Source organism: Mirounga angustirostris, unplaced genomic scaffold, assembly GCF_029215605.1.
Source record: "Mirounga angustirostris isolate CCGP_5_RB_7025 unplaced genomic scaffold, mMirAng1.0.hap1 SCAF_7, whole genome shotgun sequence".
Lineage (NCBI taxonomy): Eukaryota > Metazoa > Chordata > Mammalia > Carnivora > Phocidae > Mirounga > Mirounga angustirostris.
This window is the reverse complement of record NW_026991715.1, coordinates 77,081,028-77,101,024: the sequence shown is the minus strand read 5'-3', so window position 1 is coordinate 77,101,024 and position 19,997 is coordinate 77,081,028. Positions and strand designations below refer to the sequence as shown.

The 19,997-nt window shown below is 33.5% G+C and overlaps 1 protein-coding gene across 5 annotated transcripts in view; it reads left to right on the top strand.

Annotated features, from left to right (window-relative positions):
- Positions 1-16,466, top strand: part of CHD1 (chromodomain helicase DNA binding protein 1) — a 79,320-nt gene extending 62,854 nt beyond the window's left edge. For 4 of the 5 annotated variants that reach the window (XM_054513088.2, XM_045899232.3, XM_064596423.1 and 1 more), the window contains 5 exons: positions 2,105-2,283; positions 4,602-4,698; positions 5,633-5,684; positions 6,208-6,418; positions 8,173-16,466. In XM_054513088.2, the coding sequence (XP_054369063.1) occupies positions 2,105-2,283; positions 4,602-4,698; positions 5,633-5,684; positions 6,208-6,418; positions 8,173-8,518 (885 nt within the window). In that variant the 3' untranslated portion in view covers positions 8,519-16,466. Of the gene's footprint in view, positions 1-2,104; positions 2,284-4,601; positions 4,699-5,632; positions 5,685-6,207; positions 6,419-8,172 lie in introns of those variants that run through there. The other variant, XM_064596424.1, reaches the window with a different exon arrangement.
- The last annotated feature ends 3,531 nt before the right edge of the window (positions 16,467-19,997 follow it).

Genomic DNA, 19,997 nt, shown 5'->3' with positions numbered 1-19,997 from the left:
TTTGAGATCAGACCTGGGTTTGACAGATGTCATTTCACTCTAAGCTTCAGTCTCTTCGATAAAATAGTGTTGCATAGATCTACTACCCGAATCAAATGAGGTGCCTTTGCACAACACATAGCTTCTGATACCTAATAAGTGCTTTATAAATATTTGTTATCATTGCTCCAATTCCCAACTTCAGGCCTTGGCCTTAACATAGATTTTAGTCATGAATTCCTCTTTTTTTCTTTACCGCTATCAGTCATTGAGCAAATCATATTGGCACTCCCATACTACTTGAAGCTACAGCCATCTCTGCCCTCGATTATTTCAATAGCTTCATAGCTGTTTTTCACTGCTCCCCACTCTTCTTGTGCTTATACCCTTTTCGTTCCTTAGTGCATACTCCACACAGCAACCAGAGTGATAATGACTGTTACAGAGAGGGTCAAGTCACCCCCTCTAATTTTTTCGCTTCAAATCCTTGAGTGGCTTTCCCTCGCTCAGGATGAAAGATTCATGATAATAGGCTAAAAGATACTGCACCTGGTTTATTACTTCATCTCTTGCTACCTCCCTCACTCAGTAGGTTCCAGCCACACTGGCATTTATACTATGCCTTTGAATATACAAGTTTTAGAACATAGGTACTTGTTCGTCCCTCTGCTCAAAAGTGGCTTACTCCCTCATTTTCTGTAGATAATGCTCAAACATCACTCTTCTCTGAAGTCTTATGTGAAGGAGGAATGTCTCTCCTTTTTCTTGCTTTATTTTTCTTTATCACAGTTTTCACCATCCAACACTCTGCATCTTGTTTGTTTATTGGCTCTTTTCTCCTAGTAGAGTACAGGTTCCGCAAAGGCAAATCTCTTGTATTTACTGCTCTTTCCTGGGTCTGAGACAATGCTGAGAACATGGTATGCACTCAAATTATATACATTTTATGAATCATTTTCTAGCAGAATAGAAACTACCAAAATCAAGCAAGAAGCAGGAAATGTAGAGAACAGATAAGAGTACTGCTAAAAATTAGAAAGGAAAAGATTTTCCCTTTTTAAAAAAAGACATCAGGCCTGGCTGAGTTCTAATAACTAAAAAGCATGTAATTCTAATATTACTTAAATTATTCCTGACAGAAGATGGATAACTTCCAAGTGATTTGGACAAATAGGTCAGTAAAACAGAATAAAATACTCAAAAGATTCCATACATATATAGACACTTAATAAGACTGGTGATAGGATTTCTTCTTTAAATAAATGGCGTTGGATCAGCTAAATATATTGTCTGTAGTTGATCATCCTTAACATTCCTGGAACTAACCCAACTTTGCTACTTGAGGATATAATTACCATTCATTTTAAATTTGTTTTGCATTTGGATACATAAATAAAATTTATGTATAGTTTGCTTTTTTAGTAATATTCTTAATTTAGTTTTGGCTTAAGGTTATAGTGTTTATTGCACATGTTGGACTTTAATTGAATCATACAGTTTTTGATACATCATCCTTTTTTTGGCATGCCAGTGATATGTAGGCCAAGGAAAAGGTTGGCTCCTATCAAGCATCCCCAATTCCCTGACCAACCAAAATATAAGAGCAAAATTCATTAGCTACTTTCTTTTTCTTACTTTCCAAAGGTTTAGAAGAATAGACAGTTTATACTTATAGCTATATTGGTTTTAATAGCTTTGCCAGCATATTTTATTTTATGAAGATCCTTTTTTTTTTTACATTTTACTCTATATTAGAGTGATTCTAGGATACTAAGTTGTGTTCTGAGATATATTATTTTTTAACATTCTGTGTTTAAGACTGCTTAATGATGTGTTACAGGGTGTAAAATAACCATTTTTACAGAAGGTAAATAAACCCAAAGCTTTTACATACAGAAAGATTGAATTTAAATGATAATGGAAAACCTTACTTTCTGAAGAAAATCTGAGAGGAAAAACCCTGATATTTAAGAGCTGTGAGGCAAGCTTTAATGCTTTTTTAGCATCAAACAGTGCTGTATTTACTCATATCGATATCATTTGAAGGAAGTAGATCTTTGTTGAGTTCTTATTTTTAATACCTGTTCTTATTTTCCATACATGTTCTTATTTTCCCATTTTAAAGTGTAAAGAAAGGATGAGGCCTGTCAAAGCAGCTTTGAAACAACTTGATAGGCCTGAAAAAGGCCTTTCAGAAAGAGAACAACTGGAGCATACTAGACAGTGTTTAATAAAAATTGGAGACCATATCACAGAATGTCTGAAAGAGTATACAAATCCTGAACAAATCAAGCAGTGGAGAAAGTAAGTGATGTACTTTTCAGGAAATGTTAAATTTGTAATTATGTAACCATCTATTTGTGTCTTATATTTCAATTTATTTTTCTTATTCTGAAGTTTAGGTAACAAAATAATGTTTAAAGAGGTAATCTGAGGGTGATTGTTTTCATTTTTTTCCTTTAACTTTAAAGCTTTTATTTGTGAATGATTGCTTAATTATACATCATGATAAACCACAGGTGGCACCTCTTCCTTTAAATACAGTATAGTGAAGGGGTGCCTGGGGGGTTAAGCATCTGACTTCAGCTCAGGTCATGATCCAAGAATCCTGGGATTGAGCCCCGCATTGGGCTCCATGCTCAGTGGGGACTCTGCTTGTCTCTCTCCCTGTGCCTCTCTACCTGCCTGTGCTCACATGTGCTTTCTCTCTTTCTCTCTCTCAAATAATTACAGTCTTAAAAAAAAAAGTGAAAACTGTTTCATTAAAATTCTGGTTGCATTTTATTTTTAGAAATTTCTAGTTTGCCAAATTTTTCTTGGTAATAACTTCAGAATTTGCAGTACCAAACAAATAAATTTATTGTTACATGAATTTAGCAGTTCATCTTCCAGGTGTAAGTATACAGCCTTGTAAAAATTAATATTCTCAGGCAGTGTAAAATGCAGATTTTTATCTTCCCCTTTGCTTTAGAAGCAGCAGCAACACAGTTGGTCTTAAAATTATAAATCTGAGCTGCTATAATACTACGCAAATCACTTAATGACTACCAGACCGAGCTCGGTGTTAAGTCAAGCTACTAGACAAGTTAGGAATACTGCAAAATGACCACAGCCAGTCATATCAGTTGATTAGCCTGCTGATTTCCTTGCTCTAGGCAGTGCAGCTACACATCAAAGCAAAAAACTGTAATAATGACATATTTCTGAAGGACTGATGATTACACTAAGGATTCTATCCTTGTCCCCTTTCTCCTTAAAATCAACCATGACCCATGTTAGAGAGAGGAGCCAGGAAGTTGATTATGATCACTAGGCTTTTGAAAACAAATGAAACTGAGCTATCATGTCTGAAGACACTGAAGCCATGCATGGACAATAATAATAGCCTGAAGTTAATGTGCTTATAATGCCATGGAATGATTCCTGGAGTTGGCATCAGAAGACATGCTTGGTCCCCATCTTGGCTAATTACTGGCTTTGTGACCTTCGAACAGTTACAGAATATCTCTGAGCCCACTAGTAATCATCCACAAAATAACATCATCTGTACTTAAAACCCTTTATATAAACTATATATAAGGGACTGTATATTTTTCAATTGAATGATAACGATAAGGTATAGTAGGAGGGGCACCTGGTGGCTCAGTTAATTAAGCATCTGACAATGGATTTTGGCTCAGGTTGTGATCTCAGGGTCCTGGGATGAAGCCCTCTCCCTCTGCCCCTCCCCCTGCTCACTCTGTCTGTCTGAAATAAATAAATCTTTAAAAAAAGATGATAAGAGGAAGGAGAGGAAATAATCCTAAAGTACTATATTGTCTAGCTTAATCTTTTATTTATAGCTGAAATACATATACTGAAGTTTTAATGCTTTCTTTAGATAATATAAAACAGAATTCTATACATCTCAAGCTCTTTCAACTCATATCATGTCCCTCAAACTACAGAACCATAGAACAGGGATACAGTGAAGATCAATTTTATATATATAGATAGATAGATAGATATATTAGGCTTAAATGGAAATATAGCCACATTCTCTTTTTATATTCAAGATCCAGAGTTAAAGTTTCTCTGTTCATGGCTCCCATACAGTTGCTCTTTAACACATTCTTTAGGACCCTTCTTAAACAAACTTAATCCACATTATCTAATGGTATCTTTAGTCGGACTACTACCATAGCTTGTTTCTTTTATACTAATATAAATCATAATATGAGTCCCTTCCTGATTTGTAAGTTTACAGTTTTTTGGTTTCAAATTAGGATGGATTACTATTTTCACTCTAAAAGATTATAAAATGAGGGGATTTTGGAGAGAAGTAAAACTTAGTATTTAGTCTCATTTGGAGTCTTATCCATATGGGGGCACCTGGCTGGCTCCATCATTGGAGCATACAATTCTTGATCTTAGGGTTGTGAGTTCAGTGTTGGGTGAGGAGATTACTTAAAAAAAAAAAAATTGGAGTCTTAGCCATATAAAGTTTTAAAAATACTAGAAATAATGTCCTTAGACTTTGTTCCGTAGAAGACTAAGTATGTGTGTTTCTATCTAGAGGTTAGGGGGTTCCATGAAAAATCTAAATATTTTCCACCAGACTAATTTACCTGTTCTTCTTCTAGAAACCTGTGGATTTTTGTATCTAAGTTTACGGAGTTTGATGCAAGAAAATTACATAAATTATATAAACATGCTATTAAAAAACGGCAGGAATCTCAGGTAAATTAATGCATCATATTTTTTTCCTTTATGTTACTAAAACTGAGACATACCTCCTTATAGAAGAATTCAATTAATAAATGTAGAAGGAATGAAGGAAATATAAAATCACTGTCAGAGCACAATAAAAGTTGTTACAGGTAGGATCTTCTGAAGGAAGCTAAAATTAGTGGGCATGAAAGCAAGATATGGCATAGACTAAGAGTATCTCCTCCAAGATGTTTAATAACCACCTTAAACATTTGATCAAAGTTAACATCATAAACCCTCATTACATGCACTAAGAAAGGTACATCACTTTTATGGAATTCTTGGCAAAAATATGCATACCCTTAGTTTGATCATGAGAAAAATATCAGACAAACCCCAATTGAAAGATGTTCTACAGAATAACTGTTTAGTACTCTATGAAAGTGTCCAGGTCATCGAAGACAAGAAAAAAAAAGCTGTCCTAGATTGGAGGAAACTAAGAAAACATGAAAACTCCGTGTTGATATGGAATACCAGATTGGATCCTGGAGCAGAAAAAAGATTTTAGTGGGAAAATGTAAAATTTGAATAAAGTTTCAGGTTCAGTTCATAGTATTGTACCAATGTTAATTACTCAGTTTTGATTATGCTGTGGTGTGTGTAAGATACTGACATTAGGAGAAGCTGGGTAAAAGGCATATGGGAACTCTAGGTACTATTTTTGCAGCTTTTCTGTAAGTCAAAGTCTTTCAAGTCAAATTTTTAAGAAAGTCATGGGACAAATAGTCTATGCTTTAAAAAAAGGTATCTGGAAGTGATACATTTATACATTCTAATATATGAGGACTTCTTTCAGCATCAGAATTTTCTTTTTAGGGTGTTTTGGTTTTTTTTTTCTTTTTCCTATTTTGTAAGGGTATTTGAAGCCACTTAAAAGATTCTTACATATGTGCATTTATTTTAGCAAAATAATGACCAGAACAGCAACTTGAATGCTCAAGTGATTAGAAATCCAGGTAAGTGTTACTGATTGTTTTAGAGAGTAAATTTAAAAATTGTTCTCCTCTTTCAGGTTTGTTTTACATAATACATACCCACATTTCTGTATCGAATCTGTTATCTTAAACAGTAATTCTTTTTAGCTAATTAACCTTTCCATAAATCAGCCTTTTGTCAGTTCCTAGAACTTATAGAATAATTGTTAAAGTGAATGTATTTTTTAAAAATACTATTTCGAATAATGTATTCTATTGGTGCAAGAGTCACAAAAGTATAGTCTGAGAAGAAAATGGGCCTTAAATTTTTCAGTTATATTTTTTCACATTTCAGAATACAGTAACCCTTTTGTAGGCCTTACTGTACTGCCTTTATAGACCATTTCTAAAGTCTTTAGCTGTCTGTTGGGCAACTGATTTTGTTTTTCTGGAGTTGAAATAGGAGTTTTTATAACCTAGCAGCAAAGTTAATTTTGCTTACCATGTTTTTGTTTTGTTTTGTTTTTTACATCATTAACAAAAGCTGTATTCTTTTCTCTAACAGATGTGGAAAGATTAAAAGAGAATACAAATCATGATGATAGCAGCAGGGACAGTTATTCATCTGACAGACACTTATCTCAGTATCATGATCATCATAAAGACCGACATCAGGGAGATTCTTACAAAAAGAGTGACTCTAGGAAAAGACCCTATTCTTCTTTTAGCAATGGTAAAGATCATCGTGACTGGGATCATTACAAGCAGGAAAGCAGGTAAATTGGACAATTAGTTTTGAAATTTTGCTTATTCATGTTTTTTTTTAATTTACAATACTTTATCAGTCAATTTGGTATTCAGGTAATCATAACAAATCTTAAGTGAAATGAAGGTGTTTGTTTACAAATAAAAAAACTGATACATAGCCCTTTTTGTTAATATTGAGAACTGAATTTCTATAAATTTTTTTTTAATTCTAAATTTAAGATCCACGTGTGCAGTAAGAGATGAAAGTGTAGGGAGTTCTGTAATTAATAAGTCATAGGATTCATTTTTATTGGTTGGTGTTAGAATATTGGCTCAAATATTCTTCAAAATACAATAATAGAGTAAAATAAAAGCTCAATGGAATATGACTGAAATTTGGTGGGGGAGTTCTGTGTTCCATTCCGTTAAAAAAAAACACAGGAAAAACTAACTCACGTGAAAACACTTTCCTGATTTTAAACTTAATCACAGCAATCTGGGAAGTCTTGAAATCAGGAAGGTTTCTCTGTTTATTGTTATTTGAAGCCTTTAAGTAGTAAACAACCTAAATAACAACAAAATACATTTTACTTGGTAAAGGAATATTTTCATAAGTTAATGATAATTATGAAAAGAAAAAGAAAAAACAGAAAAGTAAAAAATGAGAAATAAATTAGTAGATTTTCTTTGCATTTTAGTTGTGCTCACTGTAATAATTCCTTCTGTAGTAGAAGCACTGTCATTAAATATATCAATTGTAGAATGGCTCTCACAATTAGAAAAGGGCACACGAAACGAAAAGCTGTATTTGTAGTAGTAAATTTTTATAATTTCACAGGCTTATAGAACATAATTTATGTTGTTTATAACAATGACCTTTCCCCAACTAATGAAAATTCCCTTCCCACAAATTAGTCCACAGACTGCATTTTAGAGGTTTTTATTTTTTTTCTGCTTTAGAGGTTTATAAAAGGCTCTGATTTCAAGGGTATTCTAGATCATTATCTTAATCCTCACTTCCAGATAACTAAGATGGATTAGTACAGTTTTTGCATAGAATAAAATGTAGCAACTTTATTGAAAAATGGGCATGTGAGCTAAGGGAAATAACTCAGAGACAAATACCATATGATTTCACTTGTGTCTGGAATCTTAAAAAAAAAAAACAATCAAGACTCAGACATAGAAAGAACAAACTGATGGTTGTCAGGAGGGAGGGGAATGGGGGGGGATAGGTGAAATAGGGGGATAGGTGAAATAGGTAAAGGGGATTAAGAGGTACAGACTTCCAGGTATAAAATAACTTGTGAGGATATAAAGTACAGCTTAGGAATAGTCAGTATTGTAATAACTTTGGACAGATGGTAACTACACTTAACCATGATGGGCTTTTCATAATGTGTTTAATTTCAAATCTCTATGTTGCAGACCTGATACTAATGTGATATTGTACATCAGTTATGCTTTAACTAAAAATAAAATTGTATTAAATAGTTAAAAAAATAATTAAAAAATAAAATGGGCATGTAAAATTAGATGCTGCCTGAGGTGTTCTGTATGGTTCACTTTAGTTTTGTGAATTGAATGATTTTTCCAGAGAGGCATGCAGAGATAGGTCCAATAACTAAAGCTCACTTAGGAAGTTTTTGTAGTGAAACACAGAGCTTATATACAATTAAAAGGATGCCTTAAAGTATTTTTGTGTTTTATTTTTTAATAATTATTTTATTTGGAAACATTTAATTTGCATTGTTAATTTAATTCCTAATTTGTCTTTTATTAGGTATTACAGTGATAGAGAGAAACACAGAAAACTGGATGATCACAGGAGTAGAGATCACAGGTCAAATTTGGAAGGAAGTTTAAAGGATAGATCTCATTCTGATCATCGTTCTCATTCAGACCATCGGTTACATTCAGACCATCGGGCAAGTTCTGAATATACACACCATAAATCTTCCAGGGATTATAGGTATCACTCAGATTGGCAAATGGACCACAGAGCTTCCAGTAGTGGCCCCAGATCACCACTAGATCAGAGGTCTCCTTATGGCTCCAGATCTCCATTTGAACACTCAATTGAACACAAAAGTACACCTGAGCATACCTGGAGTAGTCGGAAAACATAACAAAAACTGATATTTTGTCTTTCTGGACTTTTCTTTTAGCCATATATCATAAACCAACACAGTAATTGCCTTACATGACTTGAAAGATATAAACAGATCTTCTATCAGTAGCAGTATTGTTACTTCTTTCCAGGATGCAAGGTCTATTATCCCAACAGAAGAGAAAATATTTTTATATTTAAGGATTATGCTGCACTGTACTACAAATACTGTAGTACTTTTTTTTTTTTTCTTTTTTAAAGAAATGGAAAATGTTTACTATTACAGGGACCTCAACACTGCCCTTCCATATAGGCTGGATAAAACTGTTTTTAAGTCAGTGATTTTAGACTGACCTCCATTTAAATTATGTTTGTATATGAACTTTACTCTGACCTGTGATCATGTTTCAGGAAGGAATGAAAGAGAGTTCTTTTCTTAATAAAGAAAAAACACTCAAGGACTTTGTTCACTTTCCAAAGCTACTTGTTTACATTGTACACTGCGACCACCTTGCCGCTTTTCATCACAAGCTTGAATATTTAAATTCTGTACTTATATCTTGTAAAATAGCCAGGAATTTCCTGTTTGTGATCTATTATTATGCCTTTTTACACACACACACACACACACACACACACAAATGGCTGTAAATTATTGTAAATGGATTAAATGAGCTTTCCTTACTTCCTTTCCCTTCTCAGGCTTTTTTTGACTGTTCCTTTCCCTACCAACTCAGGCCTTCTTATCATTTAAAAATATCAGTGTAATAACACTTTTTAATGATTTGTCTTGATGGAATCATTGTTTAGAATGTAAAAATGGGGAAAGGGGCCACTTAATTCCATTAGTCCTCTTTTTATATTGACTATTTTATTAGATACATGTTATTTCTTTTTTTTCTTTTGTAGTAAATATTGTGTTTGTAGTAACAAAATGGTGAGATAATATGTAAAATCTAAACTGCATGCTCTGGAAACATTTTTTTCAGATGCATTTGGTTTAAAAGGGTAGGTGTATGAACACTTTTCAGAATCCAAAATGGCCAAAAGTTATTGTAAATCCATTTGTTTTCCCTTTTCATGTGGGCAATAATGTCAAATGTGCTATGCAGCCAGGTAACATTTTAGATAAACTTGATTGACTTTTAATATAAACTGTTACAATGCACACTGATTGTATATAAAAACCTTATATATGACAAATTAAATTTAAGAAAAAGGATATGTGGGCTCCTGTAATTTTCTGCTGCATTCTTATTCCAAGCACTTAACTTTTTTTTTTCTTTTTTTTTAAGTAGTAACGTTTAGCTACCAGGAAAAAGGTATTTTGGTAAGCAGTTAACTATTGTTAATGTGTGGCACTACAACTAAATCTATTTTGAAGACTATATGAATCTATGAAGTAAAATTTAGATCGTAGAAATCTTTGTTGGACTCTTGTTGGTTTCCTGCAGATTTTATTTTAGAAAGCCTTATATTTATTCACAGATTTTTATTTTGTTATATTCAGTGGAACTTTTTGAATCATGTAGCATACATTCTTGGATGTGTGCTGTGCTGTAGCAAATTTGAATCTTAACTTTGACAAATATAAGTATATTGGTATATGCCTATAATATTCTTAAATGTGTCCCTGTTGATTAACTGTGGGAGCAATCTACAGAAATTCGTCCATAGATGGATGTATTTTTTAAACGTTTTCCTTTTATCCATTTAGGTCTAAAATTTTATGTGTACAAAACAAAGCTTTCCTCCCCCCCCCTTTTTTGAGTAGTGATACCTCTTTTAGTTACCCTGGAAAATAATAATCTATTTTTTCCTGGCATATCAGGTAACATAGGAAGAATAGCTCATTTTCTAAACATTAATTTATAATTAAATATAAAAGTGATTAAACAGTCTAGTGCCGGTACACATTTTTTAAGCTTTTCCACTTTTTTCCACGTTTAGTATAAATGATTATTCCACAGATAGCATTTAACAAAAAAATATAATACTTAATGAAATTGTAATATTAACACAGTGAGCAGATCAGGGTTGGCATTTTTAATTCACATTTGTAGCTGGGATATTTGCATTATATCCTATTGTACAGGTTACATAGAAGAACATTATTACATATTTTGAGGCAATGGAATGGGCTCTAATTTCTTAACAATGCCACATTTAGTTGAATATTTTAGTCACCTAATTAGTTGAGTTGAATGAAGAATCTAAAACTGTATGTAACATTCATTGATGGAAAATATGTTCATTATTTGTAAGAAGTCCACAATCCTGTAGAAGAGGAATAAGCCATAAATTTATTAAAACACAATGGAGAAGAACATTAGTGCATAAATATCACAGGGAACATTCTCTATAAAATATGCTTAAATTTTGTCTTTTACATGCTCATTCTGCTTTGCTATTTTTATCCATTTGTGTTTAAGTTTTCAAGGGTGAGAGATTATGCATAGTACTGTACCAGTTAACCCTCCACTTTAATAATATACAATAAATGATTCTTATTAAAAGCAATGGCCTGTTTGCTTATAAAGAAAATATTCTTTGTTCAGGATATGTTAGAAAATAATTTTAGACTGGAAAGCTGTGGAAAACTGGAGTGTGAATGATTTGTTCATTAATTTCAGAGTGAGTGGCTTAATAAAACAAACCTTTATAGCATGAAACATAGTAGATTACATATGTGATAATTTCTATAATCCATTTTTGTAGTTAAATAATGAAAAGGTTGTATAGATACACTGATTGACACTGATTTCATTTCCACGAGATTTAAAGAATACCCACTGGGGTAATTGGCATAATTCCGTTCGTTACTTTGTTTCTGACTAAATAATAATGGAGTTTTATAGTTGTGGGTTTTTTTTCTTTTGCAAGGAGTATATTGATTTGGGGTGGGCCTAGGTGGTGGAAAAACAGCTAATTTTTAAATATGGGATTCTTTTGGACTTAACCCAGCTTCATTTGAAATTGTAATGTGAACTCACAAATGTGGCTTCATTGTTAAAATTTTAAGTAGTTTGTTACTTAGCAAATAATGCAAAAAATACTTTTAAATGTTTCTAAATTGATATTTAAGCATGTTAATATAAACCAACTATCAAACCCATTACTTAAATTCAAGACCCAATTTAAAAATACAGATCGATTACACATATTGTAGCACTTCATGCAAGATTTGTGATGAACATGTTTAAGGGCAGATAACTAGGCAATAGTACAACAAAAATATCCTGAGACAACATAATGTCAAAGTCTTCTAAATTTAGACATTTAAAACAAAACAGTTGATATTATATTTTCTCCTGACAATGACTGCAGTAATTGACTTTATAGATGCTTTATGCTAATTTTTTTCTTCTTTTTTTAACTTAATAGATTGATTTTATTACAGGAAATGTTTGGATTCTTTTATAAGGAAAGACCTAAGGGTAAGAGATATTAACTACATTAAAGAATGAAAGATAAGGTTATTTGGTAAAGTAGGATTAAAAAATACTTTCCAGATTTTTTCCAACTATCTATACAAATTCTTCAGTGGGGCTTCATGTGCCATATTTTCTATCCTAAAAGGCCATTAGCCACCTTGTCCTTTAATTAAAACAAACAAACTTAACCAATCTTTATTTGAAACAAGATTGGTAGTTCAAACTCCCAAATGAATAAGATGCTTTTAATTCTATGTCCCAGTCTACATTTGAGTCTTGATCTAAGTATTAAATTGAAATGGTATAAATAGTCCCCAAACAAAACCTGAGCTCATCATGCTTCTCTTAAATGAGCTAAGATATTGACTGCACTGATCTACATTATCTGGCAGAAATGTGGATTGCGTTGTGGTTTTACTATTATAGACGACTGTTAGGTTTCCAATCTGTCGATGAGCTGTGGAATTGACCTGGCACTCATTGTTTTTTCCTCTTTTTACCTTTCAAAACTTTGCTTTGTCTCTGGTGTTCTTCAGTTTCACTATGCTGAGTTTAGGTGTGGTTTTGTTTATTTATTTTAATTTTTTAAAATTTTATTTTGTTAGTCACCATAAAATACATCATTAGTTTTTGAGGTAGTGATCCACGATTCATTGTTTTCGTATAACACCCAGTGCTCCGGGTTAACCCAGTGATGGGTATTAAGGAGGGCTCGTAATGCATGGAGCACTGTTTATATTTTTTAGATCAGGTCTTGCCTCGACCAGTTCTTTCTACTTTCTGGAAACCCGTGGTATTACTCTCATAACATTTTTTATTTCTGTCCCCTGTCTCACCAGCTTTACTGTTTTTCTTTTTCTTTCAGTTTCTGCGCTGAGTATCTTCAGCTTCAGCTACTCCCCTGAACTCATCTCCACTTAGATATCTAATAGGCATCTAATCTTAAAATACGGAAAACCAGACTCCGCCCTTCTCCACCAATAACATTAAGAAAAAACACAACTGCCAATGTTCCGTAATTTTTGATAAATGAATGGACTTGGCATTCACAACTTTATAATATGTGGCACTTTACCCCTAGCTATTTCTAGTCTTTCTCTCTCACTCACACTACTCCATTGTTTAGAATACCCCAAAGAATACTTCTGGGACTTTGCATTGCTGGTCCCTCTGTCAAGAATGCCTTTATCCCTAATTTGTACAAAGCTTACTCCCTCGCTTACATAATTCAAGTCTGCTCACATGTCATATCAAGTCTCTAAACTGGTACCCTGCCCCTATCAATCATTTTTTAATCTCTTTTCTTTTCCTTCTAGCACTTACCATTACTTGACTTTGTTTTTTTCATTTGTCATTGCTTCCTCATGAACATGTAAGTTCCATTAGGGGAAGGACTTCATCTTACCACTGCTGTAACCCCAGGAGCTAAACCAATGCCTCACATATCAGTTGCATTTTTTTCATTATTTTGGTTCTTTCCCAGAAATGCTATGTGCTGTAAGTGGCCAGCATTATTAAACTTTTGTCTTTCCATTATTACCTGATCTGTTAGTATATATGGAACATTTATATGCCTTATCAGTATCTCTATTACTAGAGTCTTTTTACTATCTTTTGCTTTTTAACTCAACTAATAAGAATCACCTGAAACATAGAGAAATACCTAAGTCTCATCTAGAAATTAAAATAGAGAAAGGCCTTAAGTAATATGATTTTGGGGATTTTAATATTTATTTTATTGACTTGAATAATACAGAGGTTAGGTCCCCTCTTAAAATTAAAACACTATGCTTATATATAAATGAAAACTGGTATTTGTAACTTACGGCTGCTTAGGAAAGATGATACTTTGTGAAGAGATATTCAGAGGTGTGATATATAATAGGAAAATATAAAACATTTTGATTTGTCTGTTCCTTTATCTTTTGATAGGAAATATGTTGTTAGGTGGCATGATAGACTTTTTCTACTCATAAGGGAAGAACACAACTTGTAAAGACACCATAATGCAAGAGAAACATGTTGCATTTCCAATGTCTTTAAGGTGAAATAGCCAAAAAAAAAAAAAAAAAAATTCCCTCCCTGGCTGGTTTTTGATATTTTTTCCCATTAAAAATTTAGATCACGTTTATATAAGGTAAATTCATCCTTTTTAGGTATACATTGTAATAAGCTTTGACATATTATACAGTTATTTAACCACCAACATATTTAAGATACAAAAACCTTTCCAGCACCCCAAAAAAGTTATCCTATACTAATTTCCCCATACCTAGTCCCTGGCAACCACTGATTTGTCCCCATAGTTTTACCTTTTCCATAATGTTATTTAAAGGAATATACAAAATAAAGGCTTTGAGCTGACCTTTCACCTAGTATAATGTTTTTGAGATTAATGTGTTTTTGCATTAACAGTAGCTCATTACTTTTTATTATTAAGTGCTGTTCTTCATACTGAATGTTCTACAGTTTATCCATTCACCAACTGGGTTTCCAGTCATTAGGCCATTATGAATAAAGATGCAGTAAACCGTCATGGACCAGTCTCTGGATAGGCATATTCTAACCTTGGGAAATACTTCGGGGTTTCTAGGTTGTATGGTAAAGTATGTTTTACTTAACAAAAAACTGCCAAACTATTTTCCAAAGTGGATATGCCATTTTATGTTTCCACCAGCTATAGATGAGAGTTCTTGTTGCTCTTTAACCATGTGAGCATTTTGTATGGTAGGGTTTGCTTGTTTGTTTGTTTTTTTCATGTCGCCATTCTGGTAGGTGTCTAGTGGTAACAAGTAATTTGCATTTCCCTAGTGACTAATGATATTCAACATCTTTTAATGTGTTTGTCATTCTTCTTTCTAGTCTTCAAATTTTTTTCCAGTTTTATAAATAGAATTATTGATGCAATTCACGTATCAGATAAACTGCAAATATTTTCTCCTAGTCTGTGACTTGTCTTCATTTTTTTAACAGTGTCTTTTGAAATGTAGAATTTAAAAATTTTTGATAAAATCCAGTTTCTCCCTTTTTTTTCTTCTATGGTTCCTTCTTTGTGTGTAGAAGTCTTTGCCTAACACAAGATCACAAAGATTTTTCTTATATTTTAAAATGGTTATACGTTTAGGAATTACATTTAAGTCTGTGATCCATCTCAAGTTTTTTGTATATAATGTGCAGTATGAACGAAAGGAGTTATGGGGGGATATTTTTAGGTTTTCGTTTTGGTTTTTTTGGATATGCATATCCATTTTTCCAACATCATTTGTTGAAAAGACTTTTTCCACTGAATTTCTCTTTTACCTTATTGAAAATCAGTTGTTCATATGTAGGTGGGTCTGTTTCTGGGCTTCCTATTTTGTCCTATTAATTTATATTTCTGCCTATGCCAACAACACACTGTTTTGGTTATTGCAGTTTAAATAGTAAATTATGGGAGCACCCGGGTAGCTCAGTCGGTTAAGCGACCGACTCTTGGTTTCAGCTCAGGTCATGATTTTAGGGTCGTGGGAGCAAGCCCCATGTGGGCCTCTCTGCTCACACAGAGTTTGCTTGAGATTATCTCTCTTCCTCTCCCTCTGCCTACCCCTCCACCCCCCACTTGTGCGCTCATGCTCTCTCTCAGTAGTAAATACAATCTTTAAATAAATAATAAATTATGAAATCAGGTGGTAGTTCTAAATTTTGTTCTTCAAAATTGTTAGGGCCTTCTAAATTCCTTTGCTTTCCCACATACATTTTAGAATCAAATTGTAAATTTCTACCAAAAGCCTGCTAGGATTTTGATTGGGATTATATTGAGCATATAATCAATTTGGAGAATATTGATAGTTTAACAAGATTGAGATGTCCGACTTAATACAGTATATATTCCATTATTTATGTCTTTAATTTCTCTCATTGTGATTTTTCACTATACAAATCTTGCTAAATTGTTAAATTCATCCCTTATAAATGCTTTTTTTAATTACAATTTTTTAAAAGATTCTATTTAAGAGAGAGAACATGGGGAGGGACAGAGGGAGAGGGAGAAAAAGAAGGGAATCCCAAGCAGACTCCTAGCTGAGCACAGAGCCCGATGCGGGGCTTGATATCATGACCCTGTGATCATGACCTGAGCTGAAACCAAGAGTCTAATGCTCAGTCAACTGAACCACCCTGGTACCCCTTTAATTTCAATTTTTAAGTATTTATTGATTTTTGGATTTAACCTTTTTCCTGTGGCCTTGCTATACTCAATAATTAGTTATAACAGCTTCTTCCAGATTTGAGATTTTCTACATAGATTATCATATCTTGGAAAAAAGAGTTTTATTTGTATCTTTGCAAACTTTTATGCCTTTTTTTTTTTCTTGCTTTAATGTACTTCTAGGACCTCTTTTATAATGTTGGTAAGAATGGGCATCCTATCATAAGAATTGCCTTATTCCCATCTGGGATAAATTCATTCTTTCACCACTGCGTATGGAAGTAGCCATAGCCTTTTTGTATATGACCTTTATCTTGTCAAGGAAGTTCCCTTCTAATCTTAGCTTTCTGAGTATTGAAAAAAAAATGATAGTAACCACAAGTACTTATCCTTGGGATGTGTGTACCTGTTGTACAACTTCTTAAATCACGGAATCATATTGGAGACTGCCACCCTCAATACCTATTCTACATTTATTTTCTCATAGTACTTTTTATCAAAGAAACCATCAAAAAACAACTTTGTAATGTAGTGGGATCTAATGATGAAGTTGAACTATCTTAAACTGCTGGTTAATATTTTGGACAGATGGACATTATGAATGTGTTTCTTTCAAAAATTTAACATTTCCTGTAGCACCTCTGTTTCTGCTGTTTTTGCAAACTATAGCACTAGCCTAGCACAGTCATCCTTTAAAAATCCATTAAACATTAACTGATTTCTTCTTTTTTTGCTTAAGTTTATTTTTAAGTAATCTCTACACCCAACATGGGATTCAAACTCATGACCTCAAGATCGAGTCACATGTTCTGACTGAGCCAACCAGGTGCCTCTGATTTATTCTTTTTTTTTTTTTTTTAAAGATTTTATTTATTCATTTGAGACACAGAGATACAGAGAGAGAGAGCAGGGAGAGAGGCAGAGGGAGAGGAAGAAGCAGGCTCCCTGCTGAGCCAGGAGCCCGACATGGGGCTCGATCCCAGGACCCTGGGGTCATGACCTGAGCCAAAGGCAGACACTTAACCATCTGAGTCACCCAGGCGCCCCTAACTGATTTATTCTTAATTGCTTTATGCACTCTTTCTTCTTGTCTTGTCAAATATACGGTTCATTTATATCAGTTCCCCTTGGAGAATCTTGTCATTTTTTAGAATTTAGTTCACTTTGTTGCCTGGTGACCTCTATACTCTAATGGGTTCAAGTAAAACTATGATTTTTTAGATTAACTATTTTTTCATGTTAGGATAGGAGGAATGTTCTCTTAGAACTGTATCCTAAGAAGAGGCACTCTAAAATGGGTTTTTAAGTCAATTTTATTGAGGCATAATCTATATCCCACAGTAAATTGCATGCACCATACATGTGCAATTTGGTGAGGTTTGAGAAATGTATACATTAACCTAATCATGATACAGAATATTTTCATCACCCCTGAAGTTTTTATTGTGTTCTTTCCAGTCAATCTCCATACTTAAACTGTAGCCTAGGAAACCACTTAATGATTGGCTTTATATTACTTTATATTACTCCAGATAGATTTATCTAACTAGAGTTTAATAAGTAGTGAAATCACACACTCTTTTTTGACTTCTTTTGCTCAATATAGTGTTTTTAAGATTAGTTCATGTTGCATGTATCTGTAGTTCATTGCTTTATATTGCTGTATAATACTCCATTGCATGGATCCACTGCTCACTTAATGGGTTTCCAGCTTCTAGCTAATATGAATAAAACTTCTATGACCATTCCTTTACAAGTTTTGTGCATATGTTTTCATTTCTTGGATATATACCTTGGAAAAGAATTGCTAAATCATATGATAAACACTGAACTTTTAAAGAAGCTGTCAAACTTGTACAACGTAGCTGTACCATTTTACAATACATGAAAGTTGCACTTGTTTTGCATCCTTGCCAGCACTAGCTATGGTGTTTTTTAAAAAAGTTATTATAATAGTTATGTAATGCAGTTGCATGGTTTTAATTTGCATGTTTTTGATGACTAATGATACTGATCTCTTCATGTGCCGTTGGCTATTTATAGGTCTTATGTGAAATACCTATCGAATCTTTTGCCCATTTTGTAGTTGGATTATTTGCTTTCTTGTTATTGAGCTGTAAGCATTTTTTTCTGTCCTGTATTTTTAATAGATTATATTTTTTGATAGATTATATTTTTTAAAGCAGTTTTATGTTCACAACAAAATGGAGCAGAAACTAGAGATTTTGCATATGTCCCCTGCCCTCAACATATGCATAGCCTCTCACATTATCAACATCTCTGTAATAAATATATTTTAAATAACAGTCTTTTACTAGATATATGTATTGTAAATCTATGACTTGCCTTTTTTTTCTTAATAGTAATTTTCAAAGAGCAAAAGCTTTAAATTTTAATGAAGTCCATTGTCTAATTTTTTCCCTTAATATTTCATACATTTTGTATCCATCCATATAACAAGCTTTTGTCTACCTTAGAGTCAAAAAGATTTTCTGGTGTTTTTTTTTTTTTTTCCCTAGAAGAGTTATTTAGGTCATTGTTCCATTTCAAGTTAATTTTCTATATGATGAGAGCTAAGAGTTGGGGCTCATTTTTTCCTCCATGTGGATATCCAGTTTTTCCACCATCATTTCCAGAAAAGAGTAATTTTCCTCACTGAGTTATTTGACTTCTTCATATATATTAAAAAAAAATCGGTTGACCACATGTGTGCGTCTATTTCTGAATATTCTACTGACTATCCCTATGCTAAAATAAAATAGTCTTGATTACTATATCTTTATATTAAACCTCTTGAAGTCAGGTAGTAAGAATGCTTCAACTTTGTACATTTTCCAAATTATTGTGGCTACTCTAAGTCCTTCATATTTGTTGACCTTAAACAAAAGAGCCCCTATTTTACCAGCAAAATGAGTTTATTGGGGAATAGCAGAGGAATTGCATCTCAGGACAAGCAAATTATGGTGAACCAGAGGCAAGTCTGGAGAACAGAGGAGAGGGGCTTGCTTTTACAGAAGAAAGGAGGAAGCTGAGAGGGCTGTTTCACCGAGTTCTCATTGGCTGGGCTGTTGCTAGATAAGGAGAAATTCTTCCTTCGCACTGCTGGGGTACGTAAAATAAGTTTCCTGTTGGGAAATGTGAGGTTTGCTTCTTACGGTGACTAGTAGTACATGAAAGCTCATGCTTCAGGGCTTCCCTATTCAATTTTAAATGAGGTTTCTTTTATTTATTTTCACATTTCCCCCTTTTGATTAAGATCTTTCCTCAAAACATTGCTGCTCAAGATTAGATTTTTGATACTTAGTGGTTTTGTCCCTTGGTGCCAGGAAGGACATTTACTGGTTGTCCTGTTCCACATCAGAGGGAAAATACACAGATTGCAAACTCTTGAGGCCTCATTTAAGTAATGAGGAAGGGAATGAGGGATAACTCTCAGGCATTTCCCATCTGAGGTCTAGATCTTACAAGGTTGGAAGCATTGGAGACCATCTGTAAGTGCTGAGCTAACACCACCCTCCTGGATGCATCACTTCTGTAGAGATTTGACAGGCAACAGGTGCAAAATTTAAAAATGATTACATAGCAGAATAATGACCCCAGTTTGTATGTGTATAATAGTTCTAAACCAGGAGCCAAACTTGAAGACAACCAGCTAAAGAGGTATGGTTATGGTTAGAGAAAGGTTGAAACAGGTATGAGAGCATCTGGCTCTAACAGCCTAAACGGATAGGTCTTGGAATCAAACAAAAATTGCGTACAGATAAAACCAAGGGATCCCTGACGTCATGAAATAGATCAGAGTTTCTGGTAACTCTGATCAACAGTCAGAGAGGTTTCCTTTTTTGCAACAGATTGGGTCAAGAAAGTAAGGAAGGAAA